Here is a 26,360-nt window from a genome sequence, read left to right as displayed (position 1 = left end):
TCCAATACACAATGAGGGTTTTAGTGGGTATACACATAGTAAAATACATGATGAAGGTTATAGAGGATATACTCATGGTAAAATATATCTAAGAAAGAATAGAAAAGAAGTTATAGGAATAGAACATATCAATAAAAGAATAGAAGAAGATATATATTTATAAATAAATAAATATAGGAATAGAAGACAGGTATAGGAGATATAGGAGAGCAATAGGACGGGATGGAAGGCACTCTAGTGCACTTGTACTCGCCCCTTACTGACCTCTTAGGAATCAGGATAGGTCAACCGTGGATAATCCAAGGGTAAAGTGTTGGGAGTTTGGGGATGACACTATGGAGTCCGGTAATGAGTTCCACGCTTCAACAACTCAGTTACTGAAGTCATATTTTTTACAGTCAAGTTTGGAGTGGTTAATATTAAGTTTAAATCTGTTCTGGGCTCTTGTGTTGTTGTGGTTGAAGCTGAAGTAGTCGCCGACAGGCAGGAAAAGTTCATAAGTAGAGGTGTTTGTAGGTAGAGGTACCACTGTATATACTGGTAACAAATATATACAGATGCTACCGTAATTTCCTGAAAATAAGACCCAGTCTTATTTTGGAGTGATCTGCACACACACACACACACACACACACACATACACACACACACACACTGACACATACACTGGTCCATCTTAAATACATATTGGAAAGAAGAAGCTTGAGAATCTACAATGTTCACATACAGCCATTTTAATTTCTTCAACAAACATTTCTTACAACAAATCAAAGACTGCTCATTTACCTTTCTACCAGGAGTCATAAATCTTAAAAACCCACTCTCCTTTTCTCCATTTTTACAAACATTCTACACTACCAACATGCACAAATTTATTTGACTGCTCTAAGTTTTCACCATTTGTGTATTATTTAGAATTGTTCACTTCATTTTACCTGTCAAACAGCTATCTTGGTCTTTGATACGTTAATTTACAAATCCATACTCTTGGTTGCATCATAAATCTGTTAATTGCAACTCTTGGATTCTCAGGTAACCACATGGCATTATCTGCATAAAAAGGTGTATGAATTAATATCTCTTAACTTCTTATGCATTTATTCCTATCGATATGTACATGAAATAAACAAAAAAAGATATCATGCCTCCTTGCCTTAGTCCTTGCTTACTGGTGAATCGTTCTCTAAGCATTACAGTTGTTCTTTTTCATGTTTTGCTTCTATCGTATCTGTGAATGATTCAAAGCACAATTCTAAATAAATTCTCATTCCACAAGTGAAAAAAAACTGGTTTATCTGAATGAAGTGAAAAAGGGAAACAGGGCTGTCCCACTTAATACTCTGAGGGAAGATAATCAAGGCATTAGTGTAAAACGAGAAGTTAAAAATATTAAAAATACTGCCAAAGCATTACTATAATGCTTTGAAGAAAATTGCATGCTTCTACCCATGTAGTTATCAGGAATTCTTCTTAACTCCATGGTGTCTACAATTCCCTGGATTTACTACAGATAGTAAAGCACAATTGGGACCAGAATTTACATTGTTAAAAAGTGTGTTTGTCAGTGGCCGGTTAGCTCAGTTGGTTAGAGCGTGGTGCTAATAACGCCAAGGTCGCGGGTTCGATCCCCGTACGGGCCAACAGGTTTGTTTTTTAAGGGGCGTGCATAAATGCACCAGCATGCCTACTGTCCCTGTCTTAGTTTCTCTCTCATTACTACCAATATCATGTATATAAACAGTGTTATTTCTTTGTATACTACCAATACATATTTGACAAATATAAATAAATACATACATACATACATATATAAATTAAATTAAAGTTAAATTAAATTAAAATATTAAAAATTAAAATAAAATTATATAAATTAAAATAAAATAAAATGAATCACACTTGATTTTATAATTTTTTTTGCCATGGTTCTTAAGCAAATCACTACAGTTGTTATGTAATGGTCACAAATGTTGATCATTGACCTTGGGACGGTGCAACCATCATAAATACAGACTGCTAAGCATCCAAATTTTTATCACATGACTGGGAATGCTGCAATGACAGAAGTGTGATGAATAGTCCTAAGTCACATTTTACCTGGCAGGGTAGTTGTAGCTCTGAAAGAATAGTTGTAGGTCAAGGAGTTTGTGAAACTGACATTATAAACCAGGACAGACTGAAAGAAATCTCAAAGTATTCCTTGAAATTTAGTAATAAGTAAATGTGCTTAAGAGAACACTGCTTATTTAAATTCAGTAGCAGGACAGAAATAACCATATGATACTAGTAATAGGTAATTTCATTTTAGAACCAGGATTGAATGGATGGAATGGCCTTCTGCCGCACGAATCCCTGTGACCGGTTAGGTCCCACAGAGTTGGTCTCCTCCGGGTCCCGTCAACTAAACAATGTCGTTTGGCGGGACCCAGAGGAAGAGCCTTCTCTGTGGCGGCTCCGACCCTCTGGAGTCAGCTCCCTCCAGAGATTAGAACTGCCCCCACCCTCCTTGCCTTTGGTAAACTCCTTAAAACTCACCTCTGTTGTCAAGCGTAGGGGAACTGAAATATCTCCCCCTGCCTATGTAGGTTTTTTTGTGTATGATATGACTGTATGTATGTTTTTTATATGGGGTTTCTTGTTTTTTAGACTTTTAAAATGTATTATTGTTATTTTAGATTCTAACTATTAGATTTGTCATTATATATTGTTTTTATCATTGCTGTGAGCCTCCCCAAGTCTACGGAAAGGGGCGGCATACAAATCTAATAAATAATACAGTAATAACAAATAATAATAATTAACTGTAATGTATTGTATTATTGATTTGCTTTGCTTCATATACTGCATCAAAGATGGGTTACTCTTACCATTTCCTACCAGTCTGCTGCGTGCGCATTGCATCCCCTGCATGATTTTACTTCCATGTATGCGCAGAGGGACGGTTTTCCTTCCGTGCATGCTCAGAGAGCTGAAAAATCACCAAAAATTAGGAAAAAAAGATGGTGGTGTGCATGGACTGGCAAAGGCAGCATTGGAGCCGTTGTGCCAAAATTGCAATTGGTGGGTCACTACAGGAACAGCGTCCCAGACCACATTGGTAGGAACCTACTTCTGTACTCCACAGTCCATATATTGAGAAAACGTGTAAATGGAATTTTGAAAATTCAAACTTTGACTTCAAACTTTGACTTCAAACTACTGCAAAAAACCAAAAACCCACCAATACACTTGTGAAGAAATTAGCTATCAACTTTATTTCTATAGCATTAATAACATTCCACCTATGTCGCCAGGCATGGGGAAATTAATATACCTCCAGCTACTATGGTTTTATGTATGGTTTGTTAGGTTGTGTGATTGTTTTCTTTTTTATAATAAGGGGGGTTTTAAATTGTTTTTTAACATTTGATTTGTACATGTTGTATTATTGTTGTTAGCTTCTCCGAGTCCTTGGAGAGGGGCGGCATACAAATCTAATAAATTATTATTATTAATTATACTTTGTGAAATAATTTGCTACTATATGTACTTTTTCTTTTGCTCTGGTGTGGGATTTTTAGTCTGACAGAGAGATCACATAAAGTAAGTTATATTAGAATTAAAAGCGAAGAACCACAAAAATAACTTTTCCACCTCCAGCTAGACACAATGTTATCGAGATTTAACAACAGAAAGAAGCTAAAGTTCAACTCCTTTAACAAGATGGCCGGTTAGCTCAGTTGGTTAGAGCGTGGTGCTAATAACGCCAAGGTCGCGGGTTCGATCCCCGTACGGGCCATCGGGCGATTTCTTTTTTCGTTGTACTGTAATTCTAGTAATATATTTCAAATGAATGCTTCACCCACGGCCAAAGTTGCTTGAATGTCATCGTAAAAAGATGCACGCATGAAGATACCAGCTGAATTTATTTAAATAATACAGCAGGGGGTACATCTGTAATAACACATCTTCAAGAAAGGAGCTAATACGCTCCACAGAAGTCGTGTTGCTTTTAATTGTGAATGAGTGTGTGTGTGTGTCTATCTGTCTGTCTTAATTATTATTAATTAACTAAGACTCTCCCAGAAACGAGTAACTTAAAACAGTGTTTCCCAACCCTGGCAACTTGGAAGATATCTGGACTTTAACTCCCAGAATTCCCCAGCCTGGCTGGGGAATTCTGGGAGTTGAAGTCCAAATATCTTCAAGTTGCCAAGGTTGGGAAACACTGACTTAAAAGACGTCCCACGAAGTTCAATAGGAACTGAACGGCGTTTTGTTATCTTTAACAGCGCAGAACGGGTGCTGCTTTGGGGGTTTGCCTTCGCAAATTAAGTACGGCACGGAAAGCGTAACCGTCTCCGCTTTTTAAAGGGCGCTGAGCTCAACTCCTTTTCGGATTCGGGGGGATGCCGCCGGGTGACGCTTTCAGGCACGACACCAGGCTCGGTTCCCCCCGGCAGAGCTCCAGCTGCAGCGCTCGACTTCTTTCTCCGCCCTTCCTCGTGACGTGCCCGGCATACCCGCCCGCTCCGAGCTTCCCCGAGCCATCGACTGTCCTGAGGCGCGAGATGAGGCCTTCCCCTCCACCGCCTCCCTCCTAAGATGTCTTCTCCGGGCTTCGGGAGCGGCGCTGCTGCTGGTCCTCCTGAGGGCCCGGCAGCAGGCCTTCTGGCCGAGAACCCGCTGAGGCCTGTCCCTGAATTTTGCTGCGGGAAGCCTCGTCGGGCGGCCGAGGCGGCGGCTCTTGGAGGCGTCCCGGCGGGAAAGCTACAAGACGAGGGGCTCCCTCCACCGGTCGGAAAGGCGACACGGAAGGCCGAGGACCGTCGTCCCGCAGGGACTGCCGTATTATTACCTCAAGGGCAAAGCACCGCCCGGCCCCCGGCCCTCTTGCTGTCTCTGAGTTTCAACCCGGCGACTTCCCCCTCGACTTCGGGGTCGGGTCTGCCGACGGTCGCCAGCCTGAACGGCCCATTGCAGCCGGGGCGGGATGGAGTTCAGGAGGTCGGATCTGAGGCAGAGCCTCTTCCTTTGACGGGGCCTCTCCTGCCCGAGGTAGAAGCCTGCCGTTGTCGTTGAGGCGCTTCTCGGGAGTCGTTGGGCGCGAATTGTAGAGCTTGGCGTGGGTTTTAAATCCTGTGTTCCTGGGGTTTGTTTCAACTTGACCGGGCGTAAAGGATCGCGTAGATCGGGAAAAGTCACACCACCCTTCGCTTTCTGCCCTTATCGGTTTCCAACACTGTTTCTGTGTCTGTCTGTCTGTCTGTCTGTCTATGTATGTATGTATGTATGTATGTATGTATGTATGTATGTATGTATGTATGTATGTATGTATACACTGCTCAAAAAATAAAGGGAACACTCAAAGAACACATCCTAGATCTGAATGAATGAAATATTCTCATTGAATATTTTGTTCTGTATAGTTGAAAGTGCTGACAACATGTGATATTGATTGCCAATCAGTGTTGCTTCCTAAATAGACAATTTGATTTCACAGAAGTTTGATTTACAGTAATACCTCATTATACGAACTTAATTGGTGCAAGGAGGAGGTTCGTAAGACGAAAGGTTCGTAAGACGAAACATTGTTTCCCATAGGAAACAATGTAAAGTCAATTAATCCGTGCAACCAAACCCCCCCCCCCCCCGCAAAAAAACGGCTTTCGGCGACTGCTGGGAAGCCGCGCGGCTGTTTTAAAAGGTGACAGCCGGCCTGGGGGGCTTCCCAGCACCCCCCCGAACTTGGGGGGGTGCTGGGAAGCCCCCCAGGCCGGCTGCGACCTTTTAAAACAGCCGCGCCGCTTCCCAGCTGTCTCCTGAAGCCGAACGCCAAAGCCGAACTTCCTCGTTCGGCTTCGGGAGACAGCTGGGAAGCCGTGCGGCTGTTTTAAAAGGTGACAGCCGGGCTGGGGGGCTTCCCAGCAACCTCCCGAACCGAACCCGGGGTTCATAAAAATTTTGCCTCTTCTTACGAACTTTGTTCGAGTTACGAACCGGCGTTCGGGAGGCTTCTGGGAAGCCCCGCCACCCGGCTGTCACCTTTTAAAACAGCCGCGCGGCTTCCCAGCAGTCTCCGAACGCCGGTTCGTAACTCGAAAAAAGTTCGTAAGAAGAGGCAAAATTTTTATGAACCCCGGGTTCGTATCACGAGTTGTTCGTAAGACGAGGGATTCGTATCTTGAGGTACCACTGTACTTGGAGTTATATTGTGCTGTTCAAGTGTTCCCTTTATTTTATGAGCAGTATATATATGTGTGTGTGTATATATATATGTTTGTATATTTATTTGTCATAAACACTGCTAAAAAAAAATAAAGGGAGCATTTAAACAACACAATATAACTCCAAGTAAATCAAACTTCTGTGAAATCAAACTATCCACTTAGGAAGCAATACTGATTGACAATAAATTTCACATGCTGTTGTGCACATTCAACTTTGTACAGAACAAAGTATTCAATGACAATATTTCATTCATTCAGATCTAGGATGTGTTCTTCGAGTGTTCCCTTTATTTTTTTGAGCAGTATATATGTATATGTATGTATATATGTATGTATACATACATATCTAGAGACCACCTTTCAAAAGCAATGGGGAATTAGAATGAGTTCAATGGGAGGGCTACTGGGAGGGTGAGGGGACTAGAAACGTTAGCTTGTAAAAGGGGGAAAAACTGAAATGGAAACATGTTAATAAGGATCATAATAGGGATCAAATCTCTGAAGGGGTCTATCACGCAAAAGAATAGAATAGAATTCTTTATTGGCCAAGTGTGACGACACACAAGGAATTTGTCATTGGTGCATACGCTCTCAGTGTACATAAAAGAAAAGGTACATTTGTTAAGAATCATGAGGTACAACACTTAATGATTGTCATAGGGTACAAATAAGCAATTGGGAAACAATTTTAATATAAATCGTAAGGATACAAGCAACACGTTATAGCCATACATGGGAGGAGATGGGTGATAGGAACGATGAGGAGACTAATAGTAATAGTAATGCATCCTTAGTGGAAAGGGTTAGGGTGCATGGGAAACCTCCAGGGATAACAGAACACTGGAGACTTTAAAAAAAACCTAGAGGAAGGCAGGGCAAACCGCTATTGCTGCTAAGATAACCAGAGACAGTCCTCAATTAATGGCCAGTCTCTTAGCAACCATTTCAAAGTACCATGGTTACTTACAACCTATTTTTGACATTCCAATGGCCGCACACACAGCCTGCAGTCACATCATTGTAACCAGCTCACATTTATTTATTTTCATGGTGGTTTGCAGCATTCTGCAGTCATGCAACTACAATTTTCTACATATATTTTACTGGTTTCTGGGGGGGGGGGGACATTGATAAAAAGGGGTTCAATTAACAACTGATGTGTAGGCTTAACAAATGCAACATTAACTTAATGGCTATCACAAAAAAGGTCCTAACATAAGGCCCAGTCATGTGGTGTCTCACTTAATGACCACAGCTTACAACCATAATTGCAGGCTCAATTACAGTTGTAAGTTGAGGGCTATCCATACATGGATCTGTTCATGAGTTCACCCAATGTTTAATCTGTAGTCTGCATGAACTTTATTTAAAATGTTACATAACTAGCAAGCTTGTTGCTTTTTTTGCTCCCAAGAAAGTTTAGAATGTATAGAATCAAAAGAAAAGGAAACAATATAATTATAATTAGAAAATGTTTATGACCAATTTTTTAAAAATTAATCTTTAATGTTTCCTCTCTTTTTTTATATAAAACAGATGGAAACCACTCATATCCAGGTAGAATCTGACCAGACAAAAGAAAAGAAAAGACTGGAATTATTTTCTGCAACAACTCTGTCTAAAAATATATCTGGATCTCAAGCAGTTGAGAAAAGTTCTAAGCCTTTAGGATTCAGCACCATTAATCCTGAGATTTTTCAGATACAATCTTTTACAGGCATTGGATCTCAACAATTTTTCCTATGTAATTCTTCTAAACCTACAGTTCAGCTATTTCTTTCGGCCCCTCTACATCCCCTTGGACAAGTACCAGTAAGTAAAATCATTACACCTGGGCAGAAACATAAATCCATTACAAAAGATAGAGAAGATTCTTCAAATGTTTCTTTGGTTCCAACTTGTCCAGCAAAAACTCTTGAAAATGAGGGGAATCAGCCAAAAGAGCAAAAGAGTAAAAAATCTCTGAAAGTGACAACTCGTTCTGGGCGGATTTCTCGCCCTCCAAAATATAAAGTTAAGGACTACAAATTTATCAAAACAGAAAACCAGGCTGAGTGTCACCCATCTGATTCTGATGACTATTCTGAGCTGAGCTTAGAAGATGATGAATGCCAGGAAGTAAAGGAACTTTGTGAATTATTTAGCCCCTTTAACTATGACCTGCAACCAAAATTGTTTAAGTGTCAGAACTGTGAAAAATCCTACATAGGAAAAAGAGGATTATCACGGCACTACAGAATAAATCCAAGCCATGAGCACGAAGAGTCTTCAGAATCTTTTCCTATAAATAGACTTTCTGGAATGACACAACTGGAGTGTGCTAAAAAGGCAAATTGTGAAAGCAGCCATCAACCTTCTTCACCTTTATCAGTTACTCTTGCTTTAGTCAGCAAAAGTGGACTAGCTACAGAATTGGGGGGAAAAATTCAAACAGAAAGTGAACAGCAGGTAATACATATTCTTTGTTAATGCATTTAAAGAGAATGAGCTGTAATCTGGTGCTACTACCATATTTAAGAGTGATATCCCACTCACTATTTTAAAAAGACCTGCTAAACCTATTAATAAAAGGAAAGAATTGATTCAAGAAATTAATAAAATATAATTGCAAAACAATCATACAGATAAAAGGACAGGGGAAGAAATCTGGCTCATTATGAATATAAGAATTCCAGGAAAAATGACTTGCAGGATCCAATCTGAGGCAATCACACTGGGATGAGAGATTTTGTCTTCTGAGCTTTCAGACTCATGCTTGAACCTATCTTCAGGGAACTTCTCACTAGCCGGTTTTCTGGAGTTCATCTTCAGCGCATCTAGCTGGAGAGAAATTCCCTGAAGATGGGCTCCAGCACGAATCTGAAAGCTCGTAAGACAAATCCTTGGTCTTGGTGACTGATCCGGGTTGGATCTTGTAACATTATCCTGGGAAACATATATTTGCCTTCCTTCATGGGAAAAGACTGTGTTGAAATTATCAATAAAGGAAAATATTTGCAGTTCAGGCTTGAAGTGAGGGGTGTCCTTGTGCTCAATGAATTAGGTTATTTTCTTGTAGATATATCATTACCCAAACTAGGTAACATCATCAGTGCTAGTGATATTGTACTAATAATGTTATGTAGTTTGAGTAATGAAATGTCTGCAAGAAAACAACCAAGCTCAGAGAGCACAAGTACCCCTCCTTTGTTGAAATTCCTCTTCCTCAATGTTTTGTCAAAAAAAAAAAAAAATATTAACAATCCGTTGCTGCAAAACACATATAGATTTTTTTTCTTCAATGTTGTGTTCCAAAAGCACAAATCTTGATGTCCAAATTCTAAATACTAGGAATATAGCCAGGAAGCACAGGCATATCACGAATATACCCTAGATCAGGGTAAAATACTAAAAAACGTACTTATTGTTACTTATTGTGTTTGTCTGATGATTTGATCATTTGCAGCTCTTAATGATGACGTAATGAACACCATTTGCCAGGATTGTTTATCAACAGCTGCTTCTTTGAGTTATGTAATCTCGTGTATGTTATCAGTATATGGGTAATTCTAGACAATTGGGACTAGCATGCCTGAATGAATAAAAATGCATGTCTTTGAACTAAGATTCTAGAAGAAATTGTCAAGAATCCCTTCAGCCATGATAAAATAAATAATTAAATTCTAGATGAAACAAAATGAAATTTTCATTGGAAACATTAACCACAAAGCTAAAGTTTAAACATTCTAATTTCATAATGACTAGCTGGATTAGGAAGCATGACAAGAAAGGAATAAATGGCTGTTGCTTTCATAATAATCTTGAATTTCAAATATGAAATAAAAATCTACAGATTACCATTTCACAATTTGAAAAAGTTTGTAAATTTACTCCTCATCACATTTTTGCTTTTTGTAATACAGTACTACATGTTTCAACATTTTTAAATCCATATCTTCCTTTTTTTGGTTTCAAAAATGCATTTGCTATCTTTGAGAGGTCTTAACTATCTTTACATGGTGAAATGCAGATTTGGTGCTATAATTTCAAACTGAATGATGAATATATGTAAGCAAAACATTTCAAACAATGCTAATGAACATTTTTTTTGAAGTCTGACATTTCTGCAGAAGATAGAAAGTCTGAAGCATACAGCACCCATTTGGGGCCTGGAAGAAGAAAACGACAGAGAAGATCATATCAACCAAAGATGGCTAATATATCAAGATGTTCTACAACATTTAGCAGTCTTGGTCAATTATCTTCAAATTCTCTTAAGAGTATCTCAGCAGAGCATTTTAGTAGATTTAAAAGAAAAGCTAAGCTAAAAGAGGTATCATTCCTTATATTATTCCTTATTTTTATTTATCTACATATTAACACTTCATGACATTTCTAAATAAATTGTGTTCTTTAACAGCTGATTCAGCAGTGCACCAATGAAGAGTTTATGGAGCTGGTAGTTCCACATATGACAACAGTTGTTACTGTATTTGACTTCCTACTGATGAAGGCAAGTCTTTGAAATTCGGTATTTTATACAAACCCTATTTTGTATAAAAGTAGGAATAATTTGATCTAATATCAACAAGGCAAGTATGATATTGCTTAAGAGAAAATGGGATTTCCAAGGAAACATTCCAAGTCTGCTGATTAGTATTAGAAAACGTATATATGTGTAATCAGCTGAAGCCAGTTCCTTTATAACAGAAATGGAAAAGAAATAAAAGATTCTACATGAAATATACAATTTTTATTTGTGAGCTTGCTTATACTGTTATATAGCTCTTGTTTTCGATCAGGTAGAGAAAAAATGTCGAACAAAAGCAATCTTTCCAGATGTTTACCGGGAGTTTGAAGAGCTTCATTCAATGGTAAAAAAAATGTGTCAAGATTATTTTAATAATTATGAATTAAAGCAACCATTAGAAATTAAAAACCACAAGGTAAGAATAATTCAGATATTTTTTTTGTTAGCTTTCTTAATCAATCTATGTATAGATAAAATTGATATTGCATTTCCTTTAAAAAGAAAACAATGAAAATACAGTACTAGCAATGTGGTTCATTGAAATGATCATTGAAAATATGAGCAATGTGGTTGGCATAGTTTTTTGAACAAATTACTCTATGTATCCATTCTTCCATTTTCACATAAACTGTGCTGGATCAATACTCTGTTTCTATAATGGCCTATCAAATGGTTATAAAGAAAACAAGCAGGATGTGAATACAATAACTTGTCCTAATATAATAATCTCTGCAAATTGATCTGCTTAAATAAAACAAATTGAATGAACACTTATTATTTTGTTTTGTTGTGCTGAACAAATCAACAAAGAAAGTATAAAAACATAAAAGAGCAAGACAACCTCAAAACTGATAATCACATAAAGAAAACAATTCCAAAAATGAAGAATCTGCTCAAAAAGTTTTTACTTTTCCTGTTTTGGAGGAATTCAAGCATTGACAAACAATACAGTGTATATGTTGGTCAATCTGGTATACTTTTCTGCTTTTGCTGCTATATACTGCTCAAAAAAATAAAGGGAACACTCAAAGAACACATCCTAGATCTGAATGAATGAAATATTCTCATTGAATACTTGTTTTGTACAAAGTTGAATGTGCACAACAGCATATGAAATTGATTGTCAATCAGTGTTGCTTCCTAAGTGGACAGTTTGATTTCACAGAAGTTTGATTTACTTGGAGTTGTACAACAATTAAACAACAACAATTGTGTTGTTTAAGTGTTCCATTTATTTTTTGAGCACTGTATAATACTGTAATTCTTTTAGTCAAACCCTAATCCTAATCTTAGCCCACCGTTTTTGATATTTTGTTTAATTCTAAAAACTGGAAGATGTAGGAGAAAAGACATATGAATATCACGTAAAGCAAGGCTGTCAAACCCACGGACGGTATGTATCGCACGCTAGCCACGCCCACGCCTAGTTTAGTTAAGAGGAAAAAAGTCCTGATACGTTTCAAGAATTATTTTTGAAATGGGTGAAGAAGATATTATGACATACTTAATTATTCAACTTGGATTTTCTTTTATTAGTAGGATTCTTAATAAGCCCTGAGTATATCATTGCATTAAATTTTAGAAAAAGTATGAAGTCTTTAGCATGTAACAAACAGAAATGCAAAATACAGAGAAAATCCTTGATCACTTTTCATGATATGAATGACTATTTTCTGCAGGTGGCACCTTCAGTGAAATTTTTCTTTTTTGTTTTTAACAGATAGCAGAATCACTAGGAATTACAGATTGTTGTCTTGAAGTGCCAAAAATCCAGATAAATTCTTTTCCTGAATGTGCTGAATCTACTGCTGAACCTATAGTGCTCCATATTTCAGGACAAAAATGAGCAGCTGAGGTATAAAATAAACATATTTGTCATGGTAACATATATTTTGCAACATATAAACATGATAAGATGCTTTTATTGTTTTAAAATTTATCCTGCTAAGTATCAGCAATGGATTGAAAATCACTTATATTTTTGCAAAATTTAAACTTTTTGCCTGTATTAATAAGATATAATATTTTGTTACATGACATTGCTCCTTAATGTTCTCTTAATAATGGAATTAGTATTAGAGTGTTTTATTTGAGTGTGAATAATATTTTGCTTTTAATTACAGTTATCCTAATTCCTGCCATTAACCATTTTAGTTGCAGCTAATGGCAATTGTAGTCCAACAGTAGCAGTAAGGGCATTAGCTACTCCTGCCTGGTTTTTTTTTTGTCTTATGTATTGCTGGAGTAAAAATATTGAACTTTTGCAAAACGCTATATGTTTTAATAATTCATTTTTATTCTTATGTGCCAAATGAGATCATGCAATAGTTCCTCCACTGCCCCACCCCAAATTTTGAGTTTCCCACGCATTCAAAAGTAAATCAACATTTACTGATATTGGAAATGAAGTTATTTTCCCTCATCTCTACTAACAGAGTTTCAATGAAAAGTTGCCATATAAAACCAGAGAGGAAAACATTTTGGAGAAAATTAATGTCAAACATTCAGATCAAGGAGGAATAAAATAATGAACAAATGAATTTTAAAAATAGATTTATCTTCATAAAATGAGATGCAAATAATTTAAATCACAGAAGATCTCAATTGTAATGGGCAACTCTGTAGTTAAACAATTGCTAAGTAAAACTGCAATTGTGCTTATGGCTTTACTTCAGCTTTCTTTTGTTCTACAGTTCTGAGAGAGTCATCAGTGTTTCCTTCATCATCATTGTAATTGCATATGGTCACTAAAGGATAGAAATGTTTGATTTGACTATACACATATAGGGTTGATTAAAAATGGGCAAATATAATAAACAGCTATGTTTGAATTCATGGTTTATAACTGAATGCTGTTTTGTTGCAGATGTTTTTCAAAATGTAATCTTTACCAGTTTCTTGATAGAAAATAGAACAATTGCCTAGGGGTTTTCACAAGGAAGGGGTACCATAAATATTGACACTGTTCATCAATAGAATCAGTTGCAGCATGGATGGGGCATTAGAAAGTTGTCCAAGTGATTCCTATACACACACACGGAAGTGCATTATTTGATTACTCCACTTATTATCTGCCTATCACTACTTTCCTATTGGAAAATAGTATCCCATTGCTTATTCATGGGTTTGAGAATGGATGGGGATTTCTATTCCAAATTGAAACCCCTTATATTATATGGGAAGCCATTCTTCAAAACCTATGGCCTCTGGAGAACAGAATTTAATCAGCCACGGTGAAATATAGATGACATGTAAATCACAACCCTCTGCTTTATGCATGCAAAATGCACTTCATGTTTTAGCACTATGACAAAACCAAGTGCAAAGATTCCTGGAAGGGCTGTTTGAGGGCAAATTACAGATATTTCTAAATGAAGAATAGAAACAGGTGGAGAAATTCTGTAAATACCTTATGAGGCCTTGTTATGTTCAGGCAGATTTTTTTCACTCCCAGAGCCAACAACCTCATACAGTTTTAGTTGGAGATTGGACAAGTGCTGTTTCATCCATTTACAATGTACTTTTCATGCCTTTTTCACCTTGGCAGATATTCAATGTTTTCAATAAAAAATACCAAATTTTATGTATAGTGAAAGAAATCTTAACTTGCAGTGTTCTATATTCAAAAAGCTATATAGATTATTCTTTAAAATGTACATTTAAATTAAAGCATTTTGTGTTTTCTTAAGCTTTAGAAATGTACAGCAAAAAAATCTGAATTGTGGATGATAAAACGAATACAGATTTATGTGATCAACACACTGAAGAAAAATTGAAATGTTTAAATCCTTTAAATATACCATGGTTAAATTATTTGAGATACCCAGCTGACCATAGAGAATGTTCACAAGAAGAACAAAGATAATTTCAAGTTGGGACATAGTAAATGAAATGACATTATATCTCTTGAAACATCTGAAAAATAGAGTCATCATTCTCCTTGGTTTCTTCATGAAAAAACGAGTAAAAGTAAAATATATCAAGAACTTAAGAAAAACTGCTGTTAAATTCTGAACTTTTAAAAAAGTTTAATAATTTTAACAGTATTAAACATCACAATAGAAGTTCATCAGTTTAGATCTCAGGAAATTGAAAAGACCAGCTTCATCCTTCCTTGAAAATATATGAACAATCAATTTAATGGTATTTTAGTGGAAGAAAAGTAGAGAATGTACTAAGTACAACATGATAATGTTGAAGATCATGGAAACTGGGAAGTTTTCTTGGGGGCATAAGCTTTGCTTCTTCCTGTTGCTATAGGTTATACATTTGTTTGTAATTTGCTGGTGCTATGTACATTATACAAATTCTTTGGAAGTTGTAGCACTTTTAACAGTGATGCTAAACTTAAGCCATTATAAAAATATTTTTGAAACAGTTTTGAAAGTCTACTTAAAATGTATATTAAACATAAATTTGTGTTTAATTCTACAAGCATGGCCATATTTAAGATACAGTACAAATTTTAAAAATATCCAGATTTTGATGTTATCTCCCCAGAATGATAATTTTGCTAATCTGGTTCTAATAATATTGTTTTCTCTTGAGGTATTTAGGAGCAGGTTGTTCTTTTCTAACCAGGACACCAAAATGATAAAATTTGCATTGGGATACTATCATGCAAGTTTAATGCTTTTGTACTTGAATTGCCATATTGCCCACAATTACATAACTTATAGAGTTTGCATCATATCACAATGCACTTTTGTCATTTGCACAGGCCTTTGTCTGCATAAGAGAAGATGTATTGGCTTCCCAAGAGTCAATATTCTTCAAATGGCTGAATGAGTCAAATCTTCAGGAAAGCTAGAAGCACTTAAAATGCAATGTTAATGAGGGGCTTAATCAGTAGTATTATAAGGAGTTAATAGAAAATGAATTTCTCCTGAGAGACAAATATATTGTACCAATATGGCTTGACTACCTACTACAGTATTGTATAAAATTAAGGACAGCTGCCAGAATTCTTTTAAAAATGAACATTTAAATTCTTGTGTATGTTATCCTGAATAAACTTGAAAAAAACCCCTAGTGCTTTATAGATTGTTGTTTCTAGCAGATTTCCAATTTAATTTACCGTAATTTTTTTTTAAATGTAGAAGAGCTTTATCTGAGATTTAAAGTGCTTACAGATTGTTCTTGATATTGAATCATTTAATTGTTTTAACTATATCTATTACCGGCATTGGGTAATAAACAATCAAAATTTTCTTAAATATTTAGTTTATGACATAGAACATGTATACGTGGATTGTTTAAAAGTAAAAATTCATCTACTTTAGGTTTTCAGATGTGTCCTATTCTACATATTCTCCGAGTCCTCGGAGAGGGGCAGCATACAAATTCAATTAATAATAATAATAATAATAATAATAATAATAATAATAATTGCAATTGTAAAATATATTAACTAGCTGAATACCTGTGCTCCACTAGGAAACTATATGATTGGGCTTGATAAATTGACACAGCTTGAAAATTAATGATTAGTTAAAATTGGCCTTTCCTTTCCCCTTGTCTCCTTCAGCCTTGCCCCTCAGAAGGCTCCCCAATCCTATGCCCTTCTCTCCCATAAACTTGCCCCACAGAAACATCTCCTATGCTATCTCGTTCTTTCCAGTTATTTTCAGCTTGGGAGAGGGAGTAGAATGTCTAACTAACTAGCATTAGAGCATATTAATAATAATATTATAAGAAATGCTAATGAACTGATGGTCGTGTTGAAAAATCCTCTTAGTGAGCACTTAGAAACAAAATTCCGTACCAAATTTCAAGTTCGTAGATTTTATGGTTCTGAAGATTTTGTGATCATAGCATGAGTGTTTTTCACTTTTATATATACAGTATAGTATATAGATTTTCTCAGGAGAGGGTTCTAATTTACCTTGTCACCAGTTCACTGCCTGCACATTGCCTAAAATTCAGGATGGAGGCACTAGATGCATCATTCTAAGCACAATTCCCTTTCCCATAGCACTGGGGATTTTTTCCTAGAATTATGTTCTTTGTAAGTTCCATTCCAGATTTGGCCCATTTTTGAACACGATCTTTCTTTGACTGGAATTTCCCATTACAGCAAATTTGTCCCCATTTTCTTAAGGTTTTTTTAATAAGTCATCCTGCTTATAATTAAGAGGTAATTTCCTTTACATAATCTTTCCAACATTTTGTTGGAATGGAATAAATTAAAACAGAGATTATAAATACAATCTGAACACTGAACAGCGTCATAAGAGATTCATTTAGCATCTATGTTGCCAAAAATTAAAGGGAATAGTTCTGAATTTTACATACGTGGCCGCTATTGCTTTTCCATAACCCTATCCTAGCTGTATCACACAAGTTGCTTGGGTTTTTTGAAAGGCTTCAGAATGTTTAATTTTTTCTTACAACCAATGACTTGAACACTAACATGTTAAATAATTGCCCCATAATTGTTCTGTTTTGGCATATTTGTAAATGTGATGTACACAATCTGAAATTTTTACTCTACTGCTTATTTTTTGTATTAATCACTTAAAATGTTGTAAGTTGTATGCCAGTGGTAATGTTTAATCAAGATAGGAGTCTGAAACTATGCCTTCTGCACATTCTATATATTTATGTAAAATATAAATATATAATTATGCAGCTTTACTGTCATATGAGTGGAGAAGTATACATTGTAGAGTTGTAGATTTTTCCTTGATAACTTGTATCCAGTTTGAGTAGACTGAGGAAATTACTCCCACATATTGACACATTATGTTAGGGAAGGATTCAACTACTTAAGAGATCACTAATTTTCTGAGAGCCCAGTTACATACCCAGATAAACTATAGAGTACAGTGTTCCCTCGATTTTTGCGGGATCGAACTTCGCGAAAAGTCTATACCACGGTTTTTCAAAAATATTAATTAAAAAATACTTTGCGGGGTTTTTCCCTATACCACGGTTTTTCCCGCCCGATGAGATCATATGTCATCGCCAAACTTTAATCCGACTTTAATAAATATTTTTTTAATAAACTTTAATAAATAAACATGGTGAGTAATGATCTATGGGAAATTGCACTTTAGGGGTTTAAAGTGTTAAGGGAAGGCTTGTGATACTGTTCATAGCCAAAAATAGTGTATTTACTTCCGCATCTCTACTTCGTGGAAATTCGACTTTCGCAGGCAGTCTCGGAACACATCCCCCGCAAAAATTGAGGGAACACTGTACTGTTTTCTGAAAATAACCATGTTGCCTATAATATACTTTGAAATAAAAATAAATTGTGCTTTGTGGTATAATATGAAACAAAAAGAAGGGCTATAAATCATAAAAAATAAGAACTTTATTATAAATAAGTTGTAATAAAATCATAAATCCATAACAATATTAGCTACTTAAAGATTTAAATTTGTGATATATCAAATAAACAGGTATAATTACAGCTGCCTATGTCCTGTTTCTAACAACATACTTTCTAACAGAATTATGTTGTTATTGTCAATGTAGGGCTGATATAACCAGGATGATAAATAGACCATAAGTAGATCTTGGTCAGTAGTATGAGCAATTTCTTCCACAATGGTGTGCTTGAGTTTCAGTTCTTGCGAATACATATCTAAGAGCTTGAGCGAGACATCATCTGAAGAAGAAAAAAATAAAAGGTGTTGCAATGTGTTTTATATCTTATTTTTGTGTCACATTTCTCATCATACTGCAACATAGTATTTGCATAATATGTGGTTGATCTTGGAATCTAAGTAGATCAGACCTGATTAGCACTTGAATCTTATTACTGCCAAGAAAACAGCAGAGGTATGCCTATGAATTTACTAGACATCCAGCTCAATACATAAAAAATTAGCTTAAAACTTTTCAGTATTAGTTATTGGATAGAAAAATGGTAAATTCTGAAGTTTTGTTCAAGGTTTTATACAATTGATAACTTTGGCTTAAACTGTATCCATCTCAATTTATAATATATAAATTTGAAAACTGCAGTCAGATGAAATATTCTCTCGACAGAACTAAATTTCAATGTGTCTGAATGTATTTACTTGCTCATCAGAAACTGATAAATCATTTAGTCACAGTTGGACTGTTAGACAATTATGAAGGGGAAATTTAAGGAGGATATTGTGATATAAAAAACTAAGTTAGTTCTTTGCCTTTAAATGACCTTACTCCACAAGATGTAAGTAGATAACTGAATCTGAATATACTTTCTCAGCTAGTAGAAAGATGACAGGAGTACACAAATCACTGATAAATTAACGAAGGGCAGGTATCAAGGCCCCTGAATTCATTAATATAATTTCTTTTAAATTGTTCTAATCAAAATGAGAGATTTACTTACAGAAATGGGAAACAGGCCATGTGTGAAATAAGGGTGCCTTGGGTTCTGCTGTATGATGATATGCTTCTAAATCACAAACACCTTTAGTTGTTGAACACAGTTTTTCCATTTTCTCATGTATCTTAGCCTAGCAAAATTGAGAACAAGTAAGATTCAATATTTAAGAAGTGAACGTTCAGTAAACTTTGGACAAAATTGCTTGATCACTGATTTTAGCAGCTAAGAAATTTTGAAAAGAGGCACAGACAAGGTAAGCAATAGCAACAAAGCATATTGTTTCTCCAAGGACATTTTTAACAGCCACAACTAAATAGTTTAATACAGTAGTTCTCAACCTGGGGGTCAGGACCAATGTTCCCTCTAATTTTTTTGGGGGGTGGGTGGGCGGAAAAGTATTGTGTCTGAGCGGCAGTCCCTTCCGGACTGGGCGGCACAGAAAAAATAAATAAAAAAACAAAAAAAAAAACAAAAACCCACCCTGTTTTGCCTCAGAGAATTTCAAAATAAAATACTGTACTGTGTGTCTATAACAGTGAGCTCTTAATAGGGCAACTCTATCAATATCAAAATGCCACTTAAATAGTTGAGCTAGTTTCAAACTAGATTTTGATTTTCTTTCTCTCTTCTTTACTCCCATTCCTTTCCTTTCTCTTTTCCTTCCTTTCTTTTTTCTATCTGTTTCTCTCTCTTCCTCTCTTCTTTCCCTCTCGGCTTCTGGGCAGGTTTGGAAAACTCTGAGTTGATGATGATTTTTAAGTGAGCGATTGCTCACTGCTCAGCTTAGAGGGAACTATGGTCAGGACCCCTTTGGAGGTCAAATGACTGTTTTGCAGGGGTCACCTAACATAATAGGAAAAATAATTCCATGGTGTTAGGAACTAAAGCTTCTATTCTGGCGCCTTGAAACATATTTTTACAATCTGACCAATCAGGCCTTTACAGTGGGGGTGTCTCTCTGACCTTCCGGCCAATCAGCTTGAAGCTCTGTTGGGAGAATTGGCGCTAGGCTTATGGTTGGGGGTCACCACAGCATGAGGAACTGTATTAAGGGGTCGCAGCTTTAGAAAGGTTGAGAACCACTGGTTTAATAGTTTTGTTTGGCATTCCTGAATTAGTAGGCATAGGATACATTCATTTAAAATCTCGCTTATATACTTAATATCTTTTCAAGTTAAAGGTTGTTATCTTGAATAGGCTTAATAAAATAATTAAAAGTTAATATGACAATTTGCTGCAAAGATATACTTCTATTGACCAGTGAGGGGTATAGAAATGCTTCTCAGCACAAATTCTAGTAAGAAGTACCAATTTTTTAAAAGTCTCAAGTAGTTCTGTACAGAATTGCTCCAGTTCCATGTTAGAGTTAAGTGGCAGTCTTTCACTGTCAGATGGATCTTCATGATCTATCTCCAAATTGCTGTCTTTAAACCTAATAAATAATTTTAAAAAATCATTTAGTATTTAAGAAAAATACCTTCACTATCACCTTAATAATTCTAACAGATAATCATCTTTGTTTAATCTCTTTAAACTTCCAAGTGCATCATGACTTTTTTTTCAAATTCAGTTTAAATGAAATAAAAATGAATTTTGCACAGACTCTGTTGACAAATGAGTTCAATGTACTTACTGTGTAGCATTTTTGATGTTCGCAATCTTGGTGGCAATAGAAAACCCATTATCATTCAGGGTTTCCCACTTCATTATTAGGTTATGCCAGTCTGCTGCGTTATCTTTGATTTTTCTTGCACTTATGGACAATACAGGCGTCCTGGGACTAGAACCACTAGCTAATGAAAACACAAATGACAAAGAATTTGATAAGATATGGAACAATTGGTATAAATGGATCCAAGGTAAGATAGAATGATACAATGTGTTAGTGTACACAAAAATAGATATACTGTACACATAATATTGATATAGACCAAGTTCAAAAGAACACAAAAACACATAGATAAGCAGAGGAAACTATTTCCTCTGTGTACCTACTTCTTTACCCGCTAGGTTTATGGATATTTCTATATCTAAAGACCCTGGAATATTCATATCATATTTAGAATATCATATATTCTAAAGACCTTGGAATACTCATACCAAATGACCTAAGTGCCAAAGCCCACTGCAACAACATCACCAAAAAGGCTTTAAGAGTTGTTAACCTAATTCTATGTAGCTTCTGCTCTGGTACGTAGCTTCTCACACTACTAACCAGAGCATACAAAACTTTTGCCAGACCAATCCTTGAATACAGCTCATCTGTCTGGAACCCGCACCATATTTCGGACATAAACACTCTAGAAAATGTCCAGAGATACTTTACAAGAAGAGCCCTCCACTCCTCCACTCACAACAGAATACCCTATGCAACTAGACTTACAATCCCAGGTTTAGAAAGCTTGAACTACATCATCTTAAACCCAACCTAAGCATAGCCCATAAAATCATCTACAATGGCCTTCCTATCAATGACTACTTCAGCTTAAACCACAACAACATGCGAACACACAACAGATTCAAATTTAAAGTAAACCGCTCTAAACTCGACTGCAGGAAATACGACTTTAGTAACCGAGTAGTTGATGCATGGAACTCACTACCAGACTCCTAACCCTCAAAACTTTACCCTTAGTCTATCCACTGTTGACCTCTCCTAATTCCTGAGAGGTCAGTAAGGGGCGTGCATAAGTGCACCAGATTGCTTTCTGTCCCCTGTCTTAATGTTTCTTTTTTATTAGTATCATGTATATAAATATTATATCTTTATATACCACCAATATGCACTTGACAAAACAAACAAACAAATGTTTCTAAATGTGAATAATTACTACTAATCTGTCATTCACTATACAGTAATCCCTCGTTTTTCACCGGGGGGGGGGGGATGCGTTCCAAGACCACCCGTGAAAAATGAATTTCCGTGAAGTAAAGGAAATATAGTTTTTAATGTATTTAACGAGTATCTGGACTTTTAAAACCCACCCTTTGCATTAAACAGTCATTCTATAATGTTTCTCAGCTGGAACTACATGTGATATCCTACCAGTTTCTTTAATAGGATACAGAAGTGCTGTAGAAGAATTTTATGAATTTTTAATGGATTTAATGGATTTAAGCCCCCTTTGAAAACCTGTGAACTAGCGAATCTGCAAAAGCGAGGGATTACTGAACTTATTTTGCTCTTTTGACTTGAACACATTGCACATAGATTTGTAAACAAGGAATACAAAGAAATGGGCTATGATCTTCAAAGGGCCATTGATATGTATATTAATTTTTTATTCTGTAAAAACCAATTTTTAAAAAAACTTTTAAAAAAAAAGAAAACACAAAATTAAAATAATTTTAATCACGCGATTCTGGGTATCCTGCCGCGAGGTTGTAACTCTGAAAAAATGGATCTAAGTCACATTGTTTTCCAGTGCCGTTGTAACTTCGAACTGTCAGTAAATTAACCCTGCAGTTACTCTATTCATCCGCCGGCCTCTCTTTTAAACAGGAAGCCCTCCCCGCTCAAGATGTTGGCGGGCTTAGCCGCGGCCTAGCGAAGAAGTCAGAAACCCTCCTCCCAGCCCAACCCACCTGTTCTACTCTTGAGAAAAAAGCCTCACCGGCCATTTTTCAGCCTTCGCCTCCGCGGACAGCGACCCTCTTCCGAAACCCCTCCTCTCGGAAATGCGCTCACGTCCGGCCCCGCCCGACAAAGAGGCTCCGCGCCTGCTGCCAATGCTGGCGCTGGGTTTGTTTTCCCCAGCATCGTCAGGCCTGGGAAGAGAGCGGCTGCCCGCTTCCCGTGTTGATCATGAGGGGCTACTGAGGTAGGGAGCCTGCGGCCTAGTCAGGCGAGGCGGCCGCTGGGTCGCCAAGGGCCGTGTTGCTAAGGTCTTAAGGGCGGCGGCGGGATGTGTGTGTTAATGTCTCGAAAGAATTGCTGCCGGGCAATTGCTCTCTTTAGCGGTGGAGGGGGGGGGGTGAGTTGTCAGCCGCCTCCCCTCTCCTTTGACGGCCTGCATTGGCGGGGTGTGTGTGGAGGGTTGGATTAAATCAGTGTTTCCCAACCTTGGCAACTTGAAGATATTTGGACTTCAACTCCCAGAATTCTGGGAGTTGAAGTCCAGGTATCTTCCAAGTTGTCAAGGTTGGGAAACACTGGACTAGATGACCTAGAAGATCCCTGTCCCAACTCTGTTCATCTGTTAACTTCTCAAAAAGAAGGTTGCTGAGGCTGGAACTACCGTGTCTCCCCGTTGAAATGGCTTGTATGCTTGCTATGGTCATCTGCATTTGCTCGAAAGACTGAGGTTGGTCCCTGTTAAAAACGCCTGGAAGTGGATTTTGCCAGCTGTAACTAAAACTAAACCAGGGGAGACAGGATAGTAGTGTTCCAATATCTCAGGGGTTGCCACAAAGAAGGAGTCAACCTGTTCTCCAAAGCACCTGAGGGTAGAACAAGAAGCAATGGGTAGAAACTAAACAAGGGGAGAAGTAACTTAGATCTAAGGAGAAATTTCCTGACAGTCAGAACGGTTGATCATTGGAACAGCTTGCCTTCCAGAAGTTGTGAATGCACTGGAAGTTTTTAAGCAGATGTTGGATAACCATCTGTCTGAAGTATTGTAGGGTTTCCTGCCTAAGCAGTGGGTTGGATTAGAAGATCCCAGAAGTCCCTACCAACTCTGTTGTTGTTGTTGTTGTTGTTATTAAACAGTGTTTTTGTTAGGCTGCTTTGGAAATGCTCCTCAAAAAAAGCACCCTTTGGGCAGTAATGGGCTGCTGTCCCCATTGGGAGGGACACACAGAGGGGGTAGCAAGTTTGTGCATTATTTATTAAATACTTAAGAGTTTTTTTATCCTTCCTTCTCTGGTACCTTAGTATGATCCTTAATTATTTTTAAAATAGGAAATAATTAAATGGTATGTTTTTACTCATAAATGCTTTAATCATTTTAATAATTATCTAGAACTGAACTTTTATAGCAATTAAAGAAAATTGACATACTTGCCTAACCTGTTATCATACTGAACCTTTGAGGTTCAGTACAAAACCTTACAATGTGACTGAAAAAGAGTCCAAGCACCTATTTGAAAAGTTATCTTGGTCGGTAAGCCACTCCCATCCAGTCACATGACCCTTAAGCCACCCCCGGTCACATGATTGTCAAGCCCTCCCATCCGGTCACATGGCCGGGAAGCCCCTCCTACCAAATCATGTGACCATCAAACCACACCCACAAAAAAAAGCCATGCCCACAGTTTGGCAGTAAAAATTTTGGCAGCCCATTACTGCCTTCAGGTGTTGGTGAAAATTGGAGGTTCAACACTTTTTGAAAAGTACCCATTTTTGTGATGTATTTCCCCTCCTTTTTAGCTCCTAAAATCAACACATCATCTATTTACAGTGTTTGCTAATACATTATTGTCTCCTGATAGATCATTTTTTCACTTGATCTAAAGTTCTGGCAGGATATTAGGCTCACTGTCCTACTAATTCCACATTTTGTGCCAAATCTGTACAACCAAAGTGAATGGAGTTAAAAGTGAATGGAGAGGAGCTAAATTATTGAATTGTTTTGTTGACAAAATTTAATGGAAGAAAAAAAAATCTTACTTGAATCTATATAAAGCTCTATTAATTACAATATATCCTTTTAAATTCATCTATTTTCCCAAAGATAAAAAATCCCAAATTACATTTAATTCTTAAACCAGGAGAGGATTAAACAATTGTTTATTAAATTTTATAATCTCACACATTGCATAAAGTGATTGTCAAGTGAAAATGCATAACCTGACTTATATTAGCATGCAAATATGTAGAGTGAGATATGCCTTCTTTTCAGTAAGGAACAGTATTTTGAACTTTCACTTTTGTTTTATAATGGATATTTAATATATATTTGCTCCAGGATATGCTGACCTCTCCTAAAGCATGATATTCCAGGAAGTGGGTGAGCAATTTCCAAACATAAATCCTTTGAATTAGAAGCAGTTTGAAGTGCTCAAAACATTTTTCTGGGTCAAATTTTTCATACATGGGATGATATGGTTTAGAACAGTGTTTCCCAACCTTGGCAACTTGAAGATATTTGAACTTCAACTCCCAGAATTCCCCATTCGCTGGCTAGGGAATTCTGGGAATTGAAGTCCAAATATCTTCAAGTTCTGAATGCTGGCTGGGGAATTCTGGGAGTTGAAGTCCAAATATCTTCAAGTTGCCAAGGTTGGGAAACACTGGTCTAGAAGAGGTTCATCATAGTCGAAAGGAAAAGCACAATGTTCTGGAACTCCCCAAATGTTTCATTCCCAAATTGATAGTTTTGCACATCCCTAGAATGCTATAATATGGGGTCTTAAAAATTTGCTTTTTCATGGGCTGCAAGAGTACATGAAATGTATCTTTTCTAGTCTATAGGTAGTGTGCTGTGTTTACTATGGCATCAGTGATACCATCATTTGTCTTCAAGGAGTTTTGCCCCTTGTACAACCTTCTCAATGCCATTCCCACAAAAATCCAGAAAGGATTTCGTTCCATTGTGGTTTACTTGACTGCACTTGACACTAATGAGGATTACATAGCAGTTGGCAGCAGTACTGGCATGCTGTATTTGTATTGCAGGCATTTGAATCAGATGAAAAAATACAATTTTGAGGTAAGACAAACTTTAATATTGTCATATCTCTATCTTTTAGAATGTTTGGTTAACTTAGTATCCATCTCAAAAATAGATAAACACATAAAGTCCAAAATTCTTTTAAGTAAGTTGCTGTGGTCTTTTAAAAACAAGATTAAAAATTATTTATATTGTAAGTTATTGTACTCAGTCTCTTTTTAAATTAAGTAACTTGTATTTGATTTACACCCTAAAGAACACTTAAGGCAAATTTGTTCTATACAGTGTTCCCTCAATTTTCGCAGGTTCGAACTTTGTGAAAAGTCTATACCACGGTTTTTCAAAAATATTAATTAAAAAATACTTCGTGGGTTTTTTCCCTATACCATGTTTTTTCCTGCCCGATGACATCATGTGTCATTGCCAAACTTTCATCTGCCTTTAATAAATATTTTTTTTAAATAAACTTTAATAAATAAACATGGTGAGTAATAATCTAAATGGTTTCTAAGGGAATGGGAAATTGCAATTTAGGGGTTTAAAGTGTTAAGGGAAGGCTTGTGATACTGTTCATAGCCACTTCGCATACTTCATACTTCGCAGAAATTTGACTTTCGTGGGCTGTCTCGGAACGCATCCCCTGCGAAAATCGAGGGAACACTGTACTGTTTAAATTTATGTTTCATCCAGAAGCTATTATACTG

At 36.7% G+C, this 26,360-nt stretch overlaps 3 protein-coding genes and 2 non-coding genes across 11 annotated transcripts in view; 4 read left to right on the top strand and 1 right to left on the bottom strand.

Moving 5' to 3' along the window:
* The first annotated feature begins 1,566 nt into the window (after nt 1-1,566).
* TRNAI-AAU (transfer RNA isoleucine (anticodon AAU)) lies at nt 1,567-1,640 on the top strand. The gene has a single exon. It is a non-coding gene; the product is annotated as a tRNA-Ile (tRNA).
* Nucleotides 1,641-3,701: 2,061 nt separating this feature from the next.
* TRNAI-AAU (transfer RNA isoleucine (anticodon AAU)) lies at nt 3,702-3,775 on the top strand. The gene has a single exon. It is a non-coding gene; the product is annotated as a tRNA-Ile (tRNA).
* Nucleotides 3,776-4,158: 383 nt separating this feature from the next.
* Nucleotides 4,159-15,997, top strand: ZNF839 (zinc finger protein 839). Of its 4 annotated transcripts, none has more exons than XM_070751912.1 (7): nt 4,159-5,034; nt 7,743-8,654; nt 10,300-10,518; nt 10,606-10,698; nt 10,988-11,131; nt 12,437-12,571; nt 14,406-15,997. In XM_070751912.1, exons 1-6 carry the CDS (start codon nt 4,582-4,584, stop codon nt 12,560-12,562), a joined length of 1,947 nt encoding a protein of 648 aa, XP_070608013.1. In that variant the 5' UTR covers nt 4,159-4,581; the 3' UTR covers nt 12,563-12,571; nt 14,406-15,997. The 4 variants fall into 4 exon arrangements, 2 of the variants coding, with proteins under 2 accessions (XP_070608013.1, XP_070608023.1); XR_011559148.1 differs by having other exon boundaries at nt 4,374-5,034; nt 10,971-11,131; XR_011559149.1 differs by having other exon boundaries at nt 4,374-5,034; nt 10,971-11,131; nt 15,437-15,741.
* Nucleotides 15,998-18,016: 2,019 nt separating this feature from the next.
* Nucleotides 18,017-22,743, bottom strand: CINP (cyclin dependent kinase 2 interacting protein). Its single transcript, XM_070751945.1, has 5 exons — nt 22,657-22,743; nt 20,676-20,835; nt 20,351-20,474; nt 19,046-19,172; nt 18,017-18,331 (listed from the first exon to the last, which is right to left on the bottom strand). The coding sequence occupies exons 1-5, from the start codon at nt 22,661-22,663 to the stop codon at nt 18,129-18,131; spliced, it is 621 nt and encodes a 206-aa protein (XP_070608046.1). The 5' UTR covers nt 22,664-22,743; the 3' UTR covers nt 18,017-18,128.
* The window catches only part of TECPR2 (tectonin beta-propeller repeat containing 2), a 57,535-nt gene continuing 53,899 nt past the window's right edge, over nt 22,725-26,360 (top strand). Inside the window, exons 1-2 of one of the 4 annotated variants that reach the window (XM_070751893.1) lie at nt 22,725-22,863; nt 25,451-25,695. In XM_070751893.1, the coding sequence (XP_070607994.1) occupies nt 25,477-25,695 (219 nt within the window). In that variant the 5' untranslated portion in view covers nt 22,725-22,863; nt 25,451-25,476. Of the gene's footprint in view, nt 22,864-25,450; nt 25,696-26,360 lie in introns of those variants that run through there. The other 3 variants (XM_070751899.1, XM_070751892.1, XM_070751894.1) reach the window with 3 other exon arrangements.

Source organism: Erythrolamprus reginae, chromosome 1 (genome assembly GCF_031021105.1).
Source record: "Erythrolamprus reginae isolate rEryReg1 chromosome 1, rEryReg1.hap1, whole genome shotgun sequence".
Classification (NCBI taxonomy): Eukaryota; Metazoa; Chordata; class Lepidosauria; order Squamata; family Dipsadidae; genus Erythrolamprus; species Erythrolamprus reginae.
This window is presented reverse-complemented; position numbering and strand designations above follow the sequence as displayed.

What these genes read in the sequence shown, in the direction of transcription:
- ZNF839 (XM_070751912.1), top strand. Translation starts at nt 4,582, where the DNA reads ATGTCTTCTCCGGGCTTCGGGAGCGGCGCTGCTGCTGGTCCTCCTGAG. An exon ending in CGGGGCCTCTCCTGCCCGAG is followed by an intron (nt 5,035 to 7,742) that starts GTAGAAGCCTGC and finishes TATATAAAACAG; the next exon opens with ATGGAAACCACTCATATCCA. An exon ending in GAAAAGCTAAGCTAAAAGAG is followed by an intron (nt 10,519 to 10,605) that starts GTATCATTCCTT and finishes GTTCTTTAACAG; the next exon opens with CTGATTCAGCAGTGCACCAA.
- CINP (XM_070751945.1), bottom strand. An exon ending in AACATCAAAAATGCTACACA is followed by an intron (nt 20,475 to 20,675) that starts GTAAGTACATTG and finishes ATTATTTATTAG; the next exon opens with GTTTAAAGACAGCAATTTGG. An exon ending in TTGAGACTTTTAAAAAATTG is followed by an intron (nt 19,173 to 20,350) that starts GTACTTCTTACT and finishes CAATTTTGCTAG; the next exon opens with GCTAAGATACATGAGAAAAT.